Here is a 15512-nt window from a genome sequence, read left to right as displayed (position 1 = left end):
TGGGCTTCAACCAATGGGGTGGTAATGAAATGAACACGGTTTGTATGGATTCTGAACTGTTACAGAGATATCTCACTTAGAGAGAATGGGAAGCTTATGCAGCAAAATTTATTGTGCATATCTGTGAAAACTTAAAAACATATCCCATGTTGTTAACAGGCAAATTATAGAGACAAGAGAAAGATCAGTGGCTGCCAGGGGTTTGGGTTGGGGGGAGAAGGGATGAACAGACGGAGTAAAGGGGATTTTTAAGGGCAGTGAAACTATTCTGCGAGATATTATAATAGGGGGCACCTGACACTATGCATTTGTCAAAACCCATAGAACTGTACAAGGCAAGAAGTGAACCCGGGACTTTAGATAGTAATAACGTACCAATATTGGTCCATCAATTGTAATAAATATACCACACTAATGCAAGATATTAATAATAAGGAAACTGTAAGTAGGGTGAGAGGGGGTATAGGCGAACACTCTGTAGTACCTATTTAATTGGCTGCAAACCTAAAACTGTTTTAAAAACAGTCTATTTAAAAAACCCATATCCATCGACATACGGGTATTTAGCAGAAGCAGGTTTTATTGACAATTTCCCATAAGAAACCTATTCCTCAACTTCCTTTTAAACATTGGAGAAATAAAAATCCTAGGAGACTAAACCTGGGATTCAGAAGTGCAGTCTACAGAAAATAATAAATAAAGATTCTTGGAGGCATTTAAATAGTCAGCTAAATTGACATTTGAACATTTTGTTGAATTGACATGGCAGGACAGTTCCTGCCTTGGAAATACATATGTCTCCTTAGGCCAGCGTTATTTGTCTAAAACATCGGACCAAATGAAAGCATAAATTTTAAATGCACCAAGTTGCATCAAGTGATGCTATGCTTAGGTAAAATCACATCAATAAGGCCAATTAGTGGCCACACACTAACAGTCTTTCCTCCTAAAATAGGGCCCTGTAGGCATTCCTACACACTTAAGATTATTATTCACAGATATTATGGTTTTCATTTTATTGTTGGATCACAGTCTCTGAATACTGCATAAGAAAAGTATTAATGCTGCTTGCAGGCAGCACTTTGCTATGTAATGAGCACACAGAGGTGTTATCTATGGTACAGCCGGGCCCTTCAGAGATGAAATGCTTCCAGGCACTAAGGGAATTTGCTTTGCATCATGTTTCTCATGTTTCTCCAATCTGCTCAGGTTCTGTGCTCGAGACGTGTGTTCTGGCAAAAGGTTTTATGAGATTGCTACTGGGGAGGGGGGTATCAGTTCCACTAGGTTTTACTACTGTAAAACTACTACTACTATCCAAAAGTAGACTTTTTAGCTCTGCTGGCTATAAGACGTTGGTCTGGTATATGACTCTAAGCATAGATTTATTTTTGGTCCTTATGTGTGATATAGTATTAATTCACATTGATAAATAACTGAAAAGTTTAGAAGTATGTTTGTCTCAATTCTTTTGGGAATTTTGCCTCAAGGAAAATAGATGCTAGAAATCCAGCCTCTATTTTGAACTGGTATTAGGACATAAAGACCAATAAACAAAGAAAATAAGGTGCACCAGAGAGATATATTACAGGCCTATGCCCTTCTCTAAATGTGTTCCTAGCTCCTCTTCGTTTCTAAGAACGTAGATGGTTCTTTGTCTCGATAACTTTCCACAGCTCATTAAGAGGTATATTTTAGAATTGGCAGTTTGTCTAATATCTGCCCACTGACTTGGTCTTTATGGGCAAACTGTGAACTGAAAGTATTTAATTCTTTAGTCCCTTTGGAACTGTCCTTGGTACTACACCCCTCCACCTCCTTTAAGAGATTCCATTATTTCCACATATCTTGGCATTTATAATTTGAGGTTTAATACTTTATTTCACTTCCATCTAGCCAATGATCACTTTTTCTTAATCTATAGGGAAAATAAGAATATTCACTGTAAGATGGAGGAAAATTAATCCTTTTAAATAACTGAGAAATCCATGCAAAGTGTTTTCTATTCCCCTAGGAATAAATATCAATGCTTGTGTTTGTGCAGTATTTATGACCTGACTTTAAAATTTAAAAATAGGTTATTTAAAAAATTAAGATCATATTTTCCTGAAATTTCTTGAACTTGTTTCAGTGGAAGTAGATTTTAATTTTTTTCTGGAAGGGACTAGTCAGTAAGGACCTGCACCACTGATCCTGGGGTCTGGCCATTCAAAGAAGCAGTACACAGGGTTTCTAAAAATGGTACTTTGGAAATGAAAATGCCACTTGGAAAATATTTCTTTCTCATAGGCAGGTGAACTATCTGCCCTTCTAAGGACTGAATTAGCCAGACATTTTCATAAAAAGCCACGAAGTCATTATTAGCCATGAAGTACTTATTGCATTTCCTAAACATTTAAAGGATTTTCTTAGAGTGTTCCAGTCCGCATTTCAGTTTTGTTTGTTTTGAGAGAGGAGTACATTAGTAGCAGAGAGAATGGGGGGGCAGGGATACTTTTACACCTACCTGAAAGGCATTCTTACATTCATTTGTTCTGCATATCTTCCGAGCACTTCCCATGGGGCATGCAACTTCACAAAGATAATGTCACTATTTACTAGAGAGGACTGAAACAGAAAAAAGAAACTAAATTGAAAAGTATATCCAAGTCTCCTACGGTTTCAATTGAGTTGGAACTTAGAACACATGAACTTGTACAGAGTTTAAGATGGGGGGCATTCTTCAGCAACAAGCTGGCTGCTTATGTGTGCATATATCCACTCAATCAATACACCACTGTGTGGCCGGCACTAGAGAACCAGTTAGGAACAAAAGAGATATGCATGGCATTTCCATTCTGCAAAAACACACACAAAAGAAGACAGGCTAAAACAAGTTAAAGAGAGAGGGACAGATTCAGAGCTATGAGTATTCTGAAGACAACGAAGTCTGAGGAGGAAGAGTTGAGGTGGGGTACCCATTTCTTTGGGCAAAGGGTCAAGGAAAGTCTTCTCTGCAGGGGGGACATGTGAGCTGAGATGCAGAGAAGGAGCCCGTTGGATAAAGAGCATGGGATGAATGTTCTGGGTGCCAAGGCCCTAGGTTGGGAAATAGCTTGGTATGTCCTATGGTCGAGGGACAGGGAGGAGAGTAGAGGCGCTGGGGTGGATTAATCATGGAGACTGGAATGAGCAGAGGGTGGAAGGAGAGCAGGGGCATGTAGTGCTTCGCAGGCCACAACAAGACGGTTAAACTTTATTCTAGGACCACGGGGAAGTCATTTTGATTCAGGTGTTCAAAGATCACGGTGGCTACTGCGTGGAGGATAAACAACAAGGGAGAGTTACAGCGAAAGCAGAGAGAAAGCGAGAGGCTCTCAATCATCCAGGCAAAAGCAATAGTTGGAGATCAAGGGACCTAAGAGATGTGAGTCTTAAATCTGGGTCAGTATCAGCAAGGTTTTTTCAAAGGACTGTGTTCTTTGGCCCCAAACCTTTGCCTCCTCTGGGGCTTCTTATCAACCCAGAACTTAGACAAGCAAGTAAAACTCGAGCTTCACACTCTGTTAACCCCCCAACACATTTTGGTCTGTGCCTCTGGCCAAGGGGACATCTCCAATTAGGAGATCTCCTTCAGAAGTCATTTGCCAGGGGGAGGGCTGAGTTGTGGAAGGAAGTAGAAGAAAGATGAGAAACAGTAAGCCAGAGCAGTTTAAATTAGCAACATGGCCAATTATTTATCCATATCTTTCTCACACACAGTCGTTCTGAACTGCATACTATTTAAATTTTTACAGTTTAAGAGTATCAATTTATGGGCTTCCCTGGTGGCGCAGTGGTTGAGAATCCGCCTGCTGATGCAGGAGACACGGGTTCGTGCCCTGGTCCGGGAAGATCCCACGTGCCGCGGAGCAACTAAGCCCGTGAGCTATGGCCGCTGAGCCTGTGCGTCCGGAGCCTGTGCTCCGCAACGGGAGAGGCCACAACAGTGAGAGGCCCGCATACCGGAAAAAAAAAAAAAAAAAAAAAAAAAAAAAGAGTATCAATTTAAAATTTCGTAGTTTAAGATATGTTAGGCCTTTGTGGCTGAACTCTCCTTATAATAGTATTTAGAAACAAGCCAATATTTTTACACAGCTGACAAAAAAAGCTCAACTTTATGCTTTAGCTGGGGTGCATTTGCACTACAGGGAATAGTTTTTATATTGCAGATGAAATGCAATTGTAATTCATCTCTTGTATTTTCTTTCAGGGTCTCTTGACTAGGCTTATAAATAGTGTACTTAATTCATAAGAGCTCCTCAAGATATTATGAAAATCAAACTGGTGTCAACTACAACGTTCTCAGGGACTTTGGTGATGCTGAATTTCCCATGGGGAGGAGAGTCAAGGCCCAGATCCACAATGGTGGTGGTGGGGTACCCTTTGATATTGGTTAGACAAATCAAACTTTCTGGCAGTTCAGGCTGAAATAAGGTTTTATCTTCCAGCTTACGGTAAGCAGACCCCTCTCTCTAAGCCCCTTGAGAACAAGGAAAGTTTCTGTTATTCATGGTTGAATCCTCTGGGCCTAGCACAGTGCCTGCTATAGACGGTACACTCAACCAATATTTGTCTAGTGAAACGTGAATAGTGAATCCTGGCCCAAGTGAAAGCTGGGAGTCCTATGAAGCCAGAAGTGATGAAGATTAAGTGACTCTTGGAGCCCACATAGCCGGTTACTGCAACTAAGGTGCCCACGCAGGGAACAAACACGCCAGCAACCACTGAAGAAGCAATGACTAGGGCTGTATCTCTTTGCACAGACTGGTTTTCTGTTGAATAACCTATTACCTCCCTGCACTGGGTGCTTACAGCCAGGTGGCCAGGGGTAGTGTGAATGAGCTCATGGGTGGCAATGTCCATGCAGGAATATATAGAAACATAGCACACACACTCTCCATTGTGTCCCATTCATGTCTGTGGATGTGCTGATGACTTGATCTGAGATGTTCTCAAAGCTTATCAGTTGAGCATTCTCGTGCTTTGGAAAAGATTGCCACTTGTTTTTTTCCATAAATAATATAGTTTTCCAAGTTAAAAAGCAGAAGAAAGATTATTCTTCCTTAAAATGGGCCTTTTTGTTTATACTAAAGATACACTTCAGAGTCTGGGAAGGTTTTGTAGCTTCCTCACTTGGGAGGTTTCATGGTAATACCGGGAATACTTTACATTCACCTAACTTTCCGACAAGGTTCTCACTTCCTGCTATTTCTTCTCTCACGTTCCCATGAGAGAACGAGTAGAATTGTGCAAAATAAAGAAGATGGGAATGTGACTGATTTACAGAATCAGTCAAACCTTGATTTAGAGAAGAAGATAATCTTAGAATATACTCTCTTCATGGAATTACTGTGATTGCTAGTTTTACAGAAAGTATACAATCTATTGCGAGAATAATCACTTTGTAGATCTCACATGAATGTATGAAAATATTAAGGAGAATACAATACTATATTCCATTTAGGGCACGTTTTACGTGCCATACTTCTCTGTGTTGGAAAAGCCAAGTTCATTATCTGAACACATACTGATTCAACTAAACTTCTAATGTGGGATCTCAACCATTTTCTGCATAAAAGAGCAACTGCTTTGATTAATTCAGCATGATAAAAATAACTCCATTTTCTTATTATTTCAATTATAACAGTGATTATAAAACCATCACTCTATTTTTTAGTGCTTTATAATTTTAGAAGCACTTTTACACATTACCTCATTTTAATCTCAAACTTGTAAGAGAGGCTTTACTTCAGTTTCTTAAAGAAGGAAGAGACTAAGTCAAGTAAGTAACCCACAGCCAAACTGAAAGTTTATCCCAGGCAAAGCTGAGTCCACACCCACATCCCCTGACTCCCTTGTCAATTTTATCTGATAAACTCTGAGGTTTAAATAAATCCATGGCTTTTATGTGCATTGAAGACACAATCTCTGAATTCTTTATCAGTTTATACAAACTAATCTGAAAAGAATTTCACATTTCAGAAAATAAAGCAACAAAAACAGAGGGAAAAATTAAGCTATATTTAAGATTATCTTGATAATCTTGAGAAAAATGTTAATTGAATTCCCATTAATCATGATGAGTGTCTCTTCGTGTGTGTGTGTGTGTGTGTGTGTGTGTGTGTGTGTGTATGCATGCACACCTGTGTCTATGTGTATGGGACTTATTACTTATACTCTGTTCTTAAGGAGAAACTGAACTTCAGCCCAGAGAAATAAATGTGAAACAGATGATTGCTAATTATATGGCTCATATATCACTCTTTTCTCTAGAGCTGAATGATTATGCTACTGTGTTTAAACAGGTTTTTCCTTGTTATTAAGTATTCCTTTCCACATAAATCCAAGCATGCAAGTGCCCAAATGAAGAGAAATAAAAATGAATCATAGAGTTGTTTCATTAATATACTGCAATAAAAAATCCCTTAGGTTAGAACATTGGGGAGAAGAAAAATGACCATTTAGAGGAGTCTGGAAAATATCCTTAGAAGAATGACTGGAGAAATTAAGAAGTAGCATGGAAAACACCTGGAGTAGAAATAGGTAAGATTCACAGAGAACATTCCTTCTTTCTTGTTCATTCAACAAGAACATATTGAACACCTTCTATGTACTAGATGCTGGGAATGCAAAGATATATGAATCATGGTTCTTGACTTGAAGGTTAGATAAGGCAACAGTAAGGAAAAAAATAAATAGCACGCCATTATCTAACGCAAGCAACCCACCTCTCAGAGACATGTAGATGCACACATCTTTCCATCTCACGACCCCCAAAACCATGGCTGGAAAAGGGTTCGGGAGCAGGGGCATGGAGGTACATCATGAACTCAGTTTAGGAAATGGTAAGTAAGTTTGTGATGGTCACGAGAAGATGTCCTGTGTGTAGATAAATGAGTCTGGAGCTCAGGGGAGCAGTCTGGGCCAGAGATACAAAATAAGTGTGGCCAGGACATAGACAATATTTAAATCCATGGGATTGGATGAGGCCAATCTGGGAGAGAGTTCAGGTACACAGCCACGTGGGTAGCTGGACCTAAGACGTTAGTTAGGAATGCAGACTCTTGAGGTTTGACTGCACATGTTCATATTCATATATCTACCTCTTACCAGCTCTGTGATCCTGGACAAGCTATTTAACCTCTCTGTGCCTCAGTCCGTTCAACTGTAAAATGGGAAACGATAGCAATAGCTATCGATTGAGTTGTATTAAATGGCATAATACAGGTGAGGTACTCACAGTACATCCAAAACACGTTAGTCATCAGCTTCTCTAAGAAGGGCCACACCACACGGGCGGTGGCGGACAGAACACAGCTAGTTACCTAGTTACAACCTGTGAAAGCGACAGATAAGGAGCTAATACCTGAAAAGGATCTTCCAGTCTTTGACCACAAGGCTAAACCAGAAGAAACCCTGAGAGTCAAGCCCCCAATTCCCATCTCCTGTCCTTCCACAGTCCCCTATATGTTCCTCCAAGGACATTCATTTATTCATTCAACAGACATTCATTAAGTGACTACTATATATCAGGTACTCTGCTAGGTGCTTGGATATATTACAGTAGCCCAAATTTACAGTCTGGAGCAGGAGGCAGACATTGAACAACAAATAAACATATGATTTAAAATTACGAAAAGTGGTGAAAAGGCCAAGAATACAGTGCTGTGGACCAGTAGAAGCAGGGTACTTGCTTTAGATCAGCTGTTTGATCCCTGCTGCCATAACAGCTAACCTCAGATCCAAAAGGTGAGAAGATGTCAGCTTTGGGAGAAGCCGAGTGAAAAGCATTCCAAGCAGAAGGAACAGCAAGTACAAAGACCCAGAGATGGGAGATGACACCAGGAACTGAAAAGGCTCCGGTGACTGGATACTGTAAAGTGTGAGGCAGGGAGAATACCTGATAATAGGGCTGAAGAAGAGAGCTGGGGACAAACACTGCCAGGCCAGGTTCAGTGCTGCAAGGAATTTGGATTTTATTCCTCAGGTCAACGGGAAGTTACCAATGGATTAAAGACAGAGGGGTGACGGCATCACTTGCTTCAGAAAGTACACTCGGAATGCCCTGTGGGGAATGTTCCAGAGGGAGCACAGGGCTGAAAACTTCACTAGAAAAGTTGTTCCAGGAGGCCAGGTGAGACAAGATGGTGTCTGGAACCAGAAGGTAAATGTGGCAAGGAAGAGAGAAATGGACAGACTTGAGATCTACCTGAAGGTAGATTTGAAAGGACTTGGGATTGATCAAATGAGGAGAGGGAGAAAAGAATCTGGCATCTTAGAATCATGTGCAGGTTGTTTTGCCTGGGAAACTGGGATGGTTACTACCCCTCACTGATGTAGACGAGAGTCAGGGAGAAGATGGCTGTTTACTTTGGGACGTGCATGTTTGAGGAACCTGGGCGATAGGTACCCAGAAGTTTGAAGTAGGCAAATGGATATGGGAGTCTGGCTCTCAGAGGGTGGGACTTATTGAGAATTGCAGGCATGTAGCTGATATTTAAAAGCATAGAACTTGATGAGGTCACCTAAGGAAAGAGTACAGGGAAGGACTGAGCCCCAGGGCACACTAACATTTAGAAGTTTGGAAGAGGAGAAAGCAACCATCAAAGCGGACTGAGAAGGAGCCATCAGAGAGGGAGGGAAACAAGGAGAGGGACAAAGACAAAGCAGAATCCAGGCGGAATGGGTTTCTAGAAGGATGAAGTGATGCGCTGTGTCAGATAAGCCAGGGGCAGCTCAGGTAACCCTTCCCTCAGCTACGCCTGGGCTGCTGGCTAGAAGTGGCCTCACTCAGCAGTGCCCTTTGTCCCAGACTTGCTGCCGTGGCCGCCTCCCCTTTGCCTGCTGACACTGCCCTTGGCCCCCATCCTGCTGCTGATGTAGAGCTGAGGTGGAACTCCACTTCTAACAGCGTCCAGCTTGTCCCCTGAAGGGAAACTTGGCACTCCCATGTTCTGGCTGGCTCTCCTGAGTCAGAGCTGAGTTCGAGGAGGGCACACGGGTACCAAGCTGTGTCTCTCTCCCAAGCACACCTCCCTGGCACACACAAACCAGCGAACGAAGCCCATGTGCGACTCCCCTGGCCCGTGCTGGGGAAAGCTGTCGCCGCTTCAGAGCATCTTGTCAAGAAGTCAGTAGCCACTCCAGTCTCTGCTCTGTGCCCAAGGTTCCCAGGCTGTAGTTCTCACACACCTGCCAGGGATTCCGAGGCAATGAATACTCCTAGCAACCTCCAAGGATTCCCCAGGTAGACATGCAGATGGGACCTCCCTCCCCATGCAGGCCCTCATTAGACACACATGTCTGATTTCAAAGAAAAAACTCATCGCAATTTTGGGTTCTGTTTGAGGTCTATGATGTTTGCCTGAATGAGATCATGATCTTGTACAAAAGGTAGCAGGAGAAAGGAAAGCAATTTAAAAGGATTTGGTTAATCATTTCTTTATCAAACATTTATTGCAAGTGCATTAACCACTTGCCTTGTGCTGGGAAAGGGTCATTTATGTTATAATAAGGCAACTGGCTTTGGGCTATACAAAAATGAGACCATTCCTGCCCCTGAGATGCTAATACCCTAGCCATGGAGATAAAAAAGTATATGTGGAATTTAAGTAGAATTACAAAACAAGAGCTACATGAGGATATGCAACCTTTCTTTAGACACTGAAGGAAAACAGAGTAGAGAAAACACACAGTGTAGTGGTTAAAAGTCCAAGCTTTGGAGTTAGGGCTCAAGGGCCAGATCTGATATTAGTAGCTGGTGACCTTGCACAAGTTATTTAATCTCTGTAACCCTCAATTCTCTCATCTGTGAAATGGGAACAACAGCAGCACTTCAGATTTCTTCAGAGGATGACAAGCTTTAATGTACACAAAGTACTTCGCTAGTTCCTTGTGCACTAAAAATACTCTTTAAACAGTAAGAAGGAAGGCTTGTAATTAATTGTGGCAGGTAAAAACATTTTTTAAAGATAAAGCTTTAATTGAGGAACAAGATTTCTTTCTTCCCACCTGGTTTCCAAATCTTGGCCATGAAAGTATAGCCATGGAACATTAGGAACGCAAAGTGCTTGCTTGGAGGGACTAGGAGAGGCAGCTGCATCTGCAAACTGAACCAAGTTCCTCTCCACAGATATCACAGAGCGCATGCCTGGCTTGAAGGAAGCTGCCTGCCTCTCACGTGCAAGCTCATTTCATTCATCTAAGACACAAAGTGCATCCTGGGGTTACATTTGTGCCAAACAGGGACAGGGAACAGGCGAGCAGGAAACGGAAAACGAAACAGGGGTCTGGGGCTTCCCTGGTGGCGCAGTGGTTGGGAGTACGCCTGCCGATGCGGGGGACGCGGGTTCGTGCCCCGGTCCGGGAGGATCCCACATGCCGCGGAGCGGCTGGGCCCGTGAGCCATGGCCGCTGAGCCTGTGCGTCCGGAGCCTGTGCTCCGCGGCGGGAGGGGCCACAGCGGTGAGAGGTCCGTGTACCACAAAAACCAAAAAAAAAAAAAAAAAAAAAAAGAAACAGGGGTCTGTTTGGAAATAGTCCCCATGGGTCTACGGCAGCCCAGAGTATCCTATGTCAACCGGGAGCCCTGCAAGAGGCTGGTGAAATTAGAAAAGCCACTCAGCTCAAATGATCCCCAATCCTTTTTTAACCTTGAAGAAAACCGTTTTAAAAGAGCTGGAACTGGGCTTCCCTGGTGGCGTAGTGGTTGAGAGTCCGCCGGCCGATGCAGGGGACACGGGTTCGTGCCCCGGTCCAGGAGGATCCCACGTGCCGTGGAGCGGCTGGGCCCGTGAGCCATGGCCGCTGAGCCTGTGCGTCCGGAGCCTGTGCTCTGCAACGGGAGAGGCCACGGCGGTGAGAGGCCCGCGTACCGCAAAAAAAAAATAAATAAATAAAAATAAATTAAAAAAAAAAAAATAAAAGAGCTGGAACTTCATTAGAGCACAGAAGACTACAGGCTTAGATACTTTCTAGAAGTCTCCTTGATGTGACTTCTTAGGTGATCACTGGCCAACAGCCAACCATGTGCTGCTCTGTGGTGGAAAGAACACCTGGGCCAGGTCCCGTCACAGCTCTGTCTTGCGAGTTTGGGCAAATCACCTCACTTCTCTCACTGGCCACACAGAGACAACATGACTCCCGGGGCTGCAAACGTCTAGGGCTATTTTGAGGCGCAGAACTAAAATGTCCTGTGAAAACATGTTGAAAACTGCCCAATCCTGGCTCTGTCTCTGGCTGCACCTTAGATTTGGAGGCTGGCCTCTTCCCTGCCCTCGGTTTCCTCACCTGCAAAGGAGGGGCTAGAATCATTCGGTTTGTTCCAAACTTGTTCAGCAGAAGGGCACCTGGAAATCATGGTGGTCTCTGCAGCTGACCACGCATCTCATCACGTGAACGGTAATTTAGCATTCACTCACTCATCCGTTCCCGTCGTCCACAAACCTTCACTGGGGGCCTTCTATGTGCCAGGGACTGTCCTAGGTGCTGGGAGTACGGCTGTGAACGAAACAGACCCAATCCCTGCCCTCATGGAGCTCAAGTTCTATTGGGGACACAACCCTCAAGAAACAGACACACGGTATCTCTGACGGTGTGCTTCGAAGAAGAATAAAGAAGGGGAGGGAAACAGAAAATAACGGTGAAAAGGAGATGCTATTTTAGACAGAGTGCTGTGGACAGGTCTTTTGATAAGGTGACGTTTGAACAGAAACCCGAAGAAGTAGGAAAGAAGGCTGTTCCATTATCCAGGGAGAGCGCATTCCGGGCAGGGACAAGAGTTAATGGCTGAAAACCCGGGGTATAAAGACACTCCATGTTTCAATCTATTGGGCACAAAGGGTCGAATCAGGATAGCCACTTGTATCTCTTCTGTACCCCCTCAGGGAACTACCTGGATTTCACTCTCTCATAACTATGTTGTCAGGAGAACAAAGCAAACCCCTGACACTCTGGGGACAAAAAAGGAGAGATGAATTTCCAACTGGGAACTCAGATAAGCCTTTTGGAGAAAGAAAAATAGTAGCAGTAGAGGCGAGAGCAGTTACATAGTGCTACCACGTGCTACATAGTGTTTTGGGGCTTTTACACATGTTAAATAACCCAATCTTCACACCAACCCTATGCAGCCAGCATCATTATCCTGTTTTACTGCAGATGAGGAACTGAAGCACAAAGATCTTGGCTAAGATCACACAGCGAGTAAGGAGGGAGCCCGGATTCTCACCAAGGCAGCTGGGCTTCAGAACCGCTGCTTCACAAGAGGAAAGTGGGGCTCATGAATATATTTTCTTTGTGGATTCAGTTCCATTGTCATTTTATTTTTTTTGAAAAATACTTAGTTACGTATTGAAATCCAGGGTACAGTGCAGACGGTTCCCTCTGAACATCCTAAAATGAATGTAAGGCCAGTGGTAGAAACAAACTTGCAGCCTGGCTCTGCCTCTCACACTCCCTGTGTGTTTCTGGCACGACACCAGCCCATGAGCCTCAGTTTCCTCCTTTGTAAAGTGAGGACAATCCCAAGCATGACGGCTCTGAAGCTGACACGGTTGTCAGCTTACAACCACTGCAAGTGGTTCAATAGGTAAGAATTTCCTTCTTCCTCCCATAGAATGCTCGGTGGACATTCTGCTAATTTATAGCTAATGGCAGAATTTTTTTGGTGGATCTGGAATCCAGTCTCTGAAATGGATGGAGAAATGTACATTTCTGGAGGGTTAAAAGGCTCAAAGTAATCGCTAAGCAATTTCAACTCCTCTCAGTGGGGCTGCTATCTACTCAGCTGTGTGTCACCAGGTAAATGACTTGCACTTTCCGGAGTTTCAGTTTTCTCTGAAAAATGAGGGCATAAATCCCTAAAAAGACTTTTCTGTTTCTTTTTATTTTTTTAATTCTCGATTCCCTGAGAATTAAAAAAAATTAAAAATTAAAAGAAATTCCCTCATCAGAATTTCTGAGTGTAGTTCAAAAAAACTCTTCCGCTGATTCTGACGCAATTCTCTCTCCACAACTCATGTACATACGTGCACACATACACACACTCAGTCACTCTTACACACACACACACACACATTGTGCCCTGGTAGAGAAAAGCCTCTGAGCTACTGTATGCTCCTAAATGGTCGCAATGCTCACCCCCTGAAATGACATTAGCATCAGCGACAGGAAATAGGTGTGTGAAATGGCCACTCACTGTTGGCAGATCTTTAAATGAGGCTCCCCAGGGACTCCGTCTAGGCTCTAGTCTCATTCCACCTGTTCCCCCTGGATGACTTCATCCCTTCCCAATGGCTTTAGATGTCACCTATCATCTGATTCTTCCAGATCCCTATCTTTGGCTCAGACCCCTCTCCCAAGTTCCAGATCAGCAACGCCAATGGCCAACATGGTATCTAGCCCTGGCTGTTGCACGGGCACATCAGACTCAATGTGTCTAAAAGAGATCCACTTCTCTGGGAAAAAAATGCTCTTCTCCTCAGTGTCCCCAGATTCAGCAAGTGGCACAATCATCCTCCCAGTCCCTCAATTCCAAGAGTCACCTCTGACTTCCTTTTCCTTAGCCCACATTTAGTCAATCATTGTGTTTGATTGACTCTACCTCCTACAGCTCTCTCCAATCCATCCACTTCTCTCCATCTCCACCACACCATCCCCCTGTAAGTCTCCATCATCTAGCTCCTTGAAGACTCCTCGAAGCTGGGCTCCCTCCAGTTCCATCCTTGCCTTGTGTATTGTCGCTGACATCAGAGACGTCTTTAAAAATGCATTGTGATCCATGGTTTCCCATGGCCCTCTGGAAAATCACTAAGGTGGCCAGTGCATGACCCGGCTACTCCTTTATCTTGTATCATTTTTCCTTTCTCTGGGTTCCAGTCACATGGCCCTCGTCTCTTCTTCTTTCCACATCACCAAACTCCTGATACTCTTCGGGTTTTCTCATATGCTATTTTCTCTGCCTGATAAATTTCTACTTCTTTAGATCTCAAGTTACGTGGCAAGTCAAATTCTAAGATGGCCCCCAAGATTCCCACCCCACTGGATTACACGTCCTGAATAACCAGATAACCACCACTCCTCAAGTATAGGTGGGACCTGTGAATATGGGGGATGGCATTCCTGGGCTTGGGATACTAATCTGCTGACTTTGAGTTAATCAAAAGAAAGATTATCCTGGATTGGCCTGAACCAATCAGGTCAGTACTTGAAAGAGAGTCTCGAGGTCAGAGAGATTCTTCTGCTGGCTTGGAAGAAGTAAGGTACCATGTGAGAGGGCCCAGGAGGGCTAAGAGTCGTAAACAGCCTCAGCTGAGAGCAGCCCCTGATTGACAGCCAGCAAGAAAAGGGGGACCTCAGTCTGATACCACGAGGAAATAAATTCTGCCAATAACAATGTGAAAGGACCTTGAACTCCAGAAAGGAACGCAGCCTGGCTGACACCCTGATGGCAACCTTGTGGCATCCTGATTGGAAGACCCCACTGAGTTTTATCCAGACTTTTGACCCACAGAGAAACTATGAGATCATAAACATGGGCTGTTTTAAGCCTCTGAGTTTGAGATCATCTCTTATGCAGCAATATAAAACTAATACAGGTTATAACCCCATTAATTCTGAAATTACATATTTCACTGCTGTCTTTAGGAAAGTGTACAGCTTCCCCACAACTATATTCCCAGAACCCAGTATGTTACTAAGCATGTAGTCATGGAGAACGAACATTTCCTCAATTAATCTGTGAACATCTTGGGATCATAGATTAATTTAGGAATTAATTCCTCAATTAATTAATAACTAATTAATTACTTGGGATGAGTAACTTTCTCACTTTTTTTTTTTTTTGCAGTACGTGGGCCTCTCACGGCTGTGGCCTCTCCCACTGCAGAGCACAGGTTCCGGACACGCAGGCCCAGTGGCCATGGCTCATGGGCCTAGCCACTCCGTGGCATGTGGGATCCTCCCAGACTGGGACACAAACCCATGTCCCCTGCATCGGCAGGCGGACTCCCAACCACTGCGCCACCAGGGAAGCCCTCACATTATTGATTACCTTGTTAAAACACTATTATTAGACAGAAAAATTCACCTTCTTGCCACCAAAAAGGTTTCAAGGTGGTTTAAATTTACGTATGAGAAGCTTAGGTAAACACTCCTCTAGATCACAACCAGGAGAGGTCCAAAGCTGAAGAGCTAAGCACAAATTTCCATGTTTCTCCAGAAGTTCCCTGTGTTTCAATTAAGTGAACACGGATGCAACATGCTCTTGGTTACTCTGCATCAACCCTGGTGATTCCTACATCAAACCTAGGAAACTCACTGCATCGGGATACCTGAAGAAAATCCATGTTTGGTGTTATCAGTCAGGAGAAGCTAAGTTATGCTGCAGCAACAAATAACTCTAAATATCAGTGACTTTAAATGGTAGCGCTGTACTTTCCATATAGTAGCTACTAAGTACTTAAAATATAGCTAGTCCAAATTGAGATCTGGGG

General features: G+C 43.5%; 1 protein-coding gene across 8 annotated transcripts in view; it reads right to left on the bottom strand.

Moving 5' to 3' along the window:
* The window catches only part of ANO4 (anoctamin 4), a 325264-nt gene that overhangs the window by 144949 nt on the left and 164803 nt on the right, over nt 1-15512 (bottom strand). For 7 of the 8 annotated variants that reach the window (XM_067009963.1, XM_059081938.2, XM_067009965.1 and 4 more), the window contains one exon: nt 2507-2607. In XM_067009963.1, coding sequence (XP_066866064.1) covers nt 2507-2607 — 101 coding nt within the window. Of the gene's footprint in view, nt 1-2506; nt 2608-15512 lie in introns of those variants that run through there. The other variant, XM_059081941.2, reaches the window with a different exon arrangement.

Source organism: Kogia breviceps, chromosome 12, assembly GCF_026419965.1.
Source record: "Kogia breviceps isolate mKogBre1 chromosome 12, mKogBre1 haplotype 1, whole genome shotgun sequence".
NCBI classification, from domain to species: Eukaryota; Metazoa; Chordata; class Mammalia; order Artiodactyla; family Physeteridae; genus Kogia; species Kogia breviceps.
This window is presented reverse-complemented; position numbering and strand designations above follow the sequence as displayed.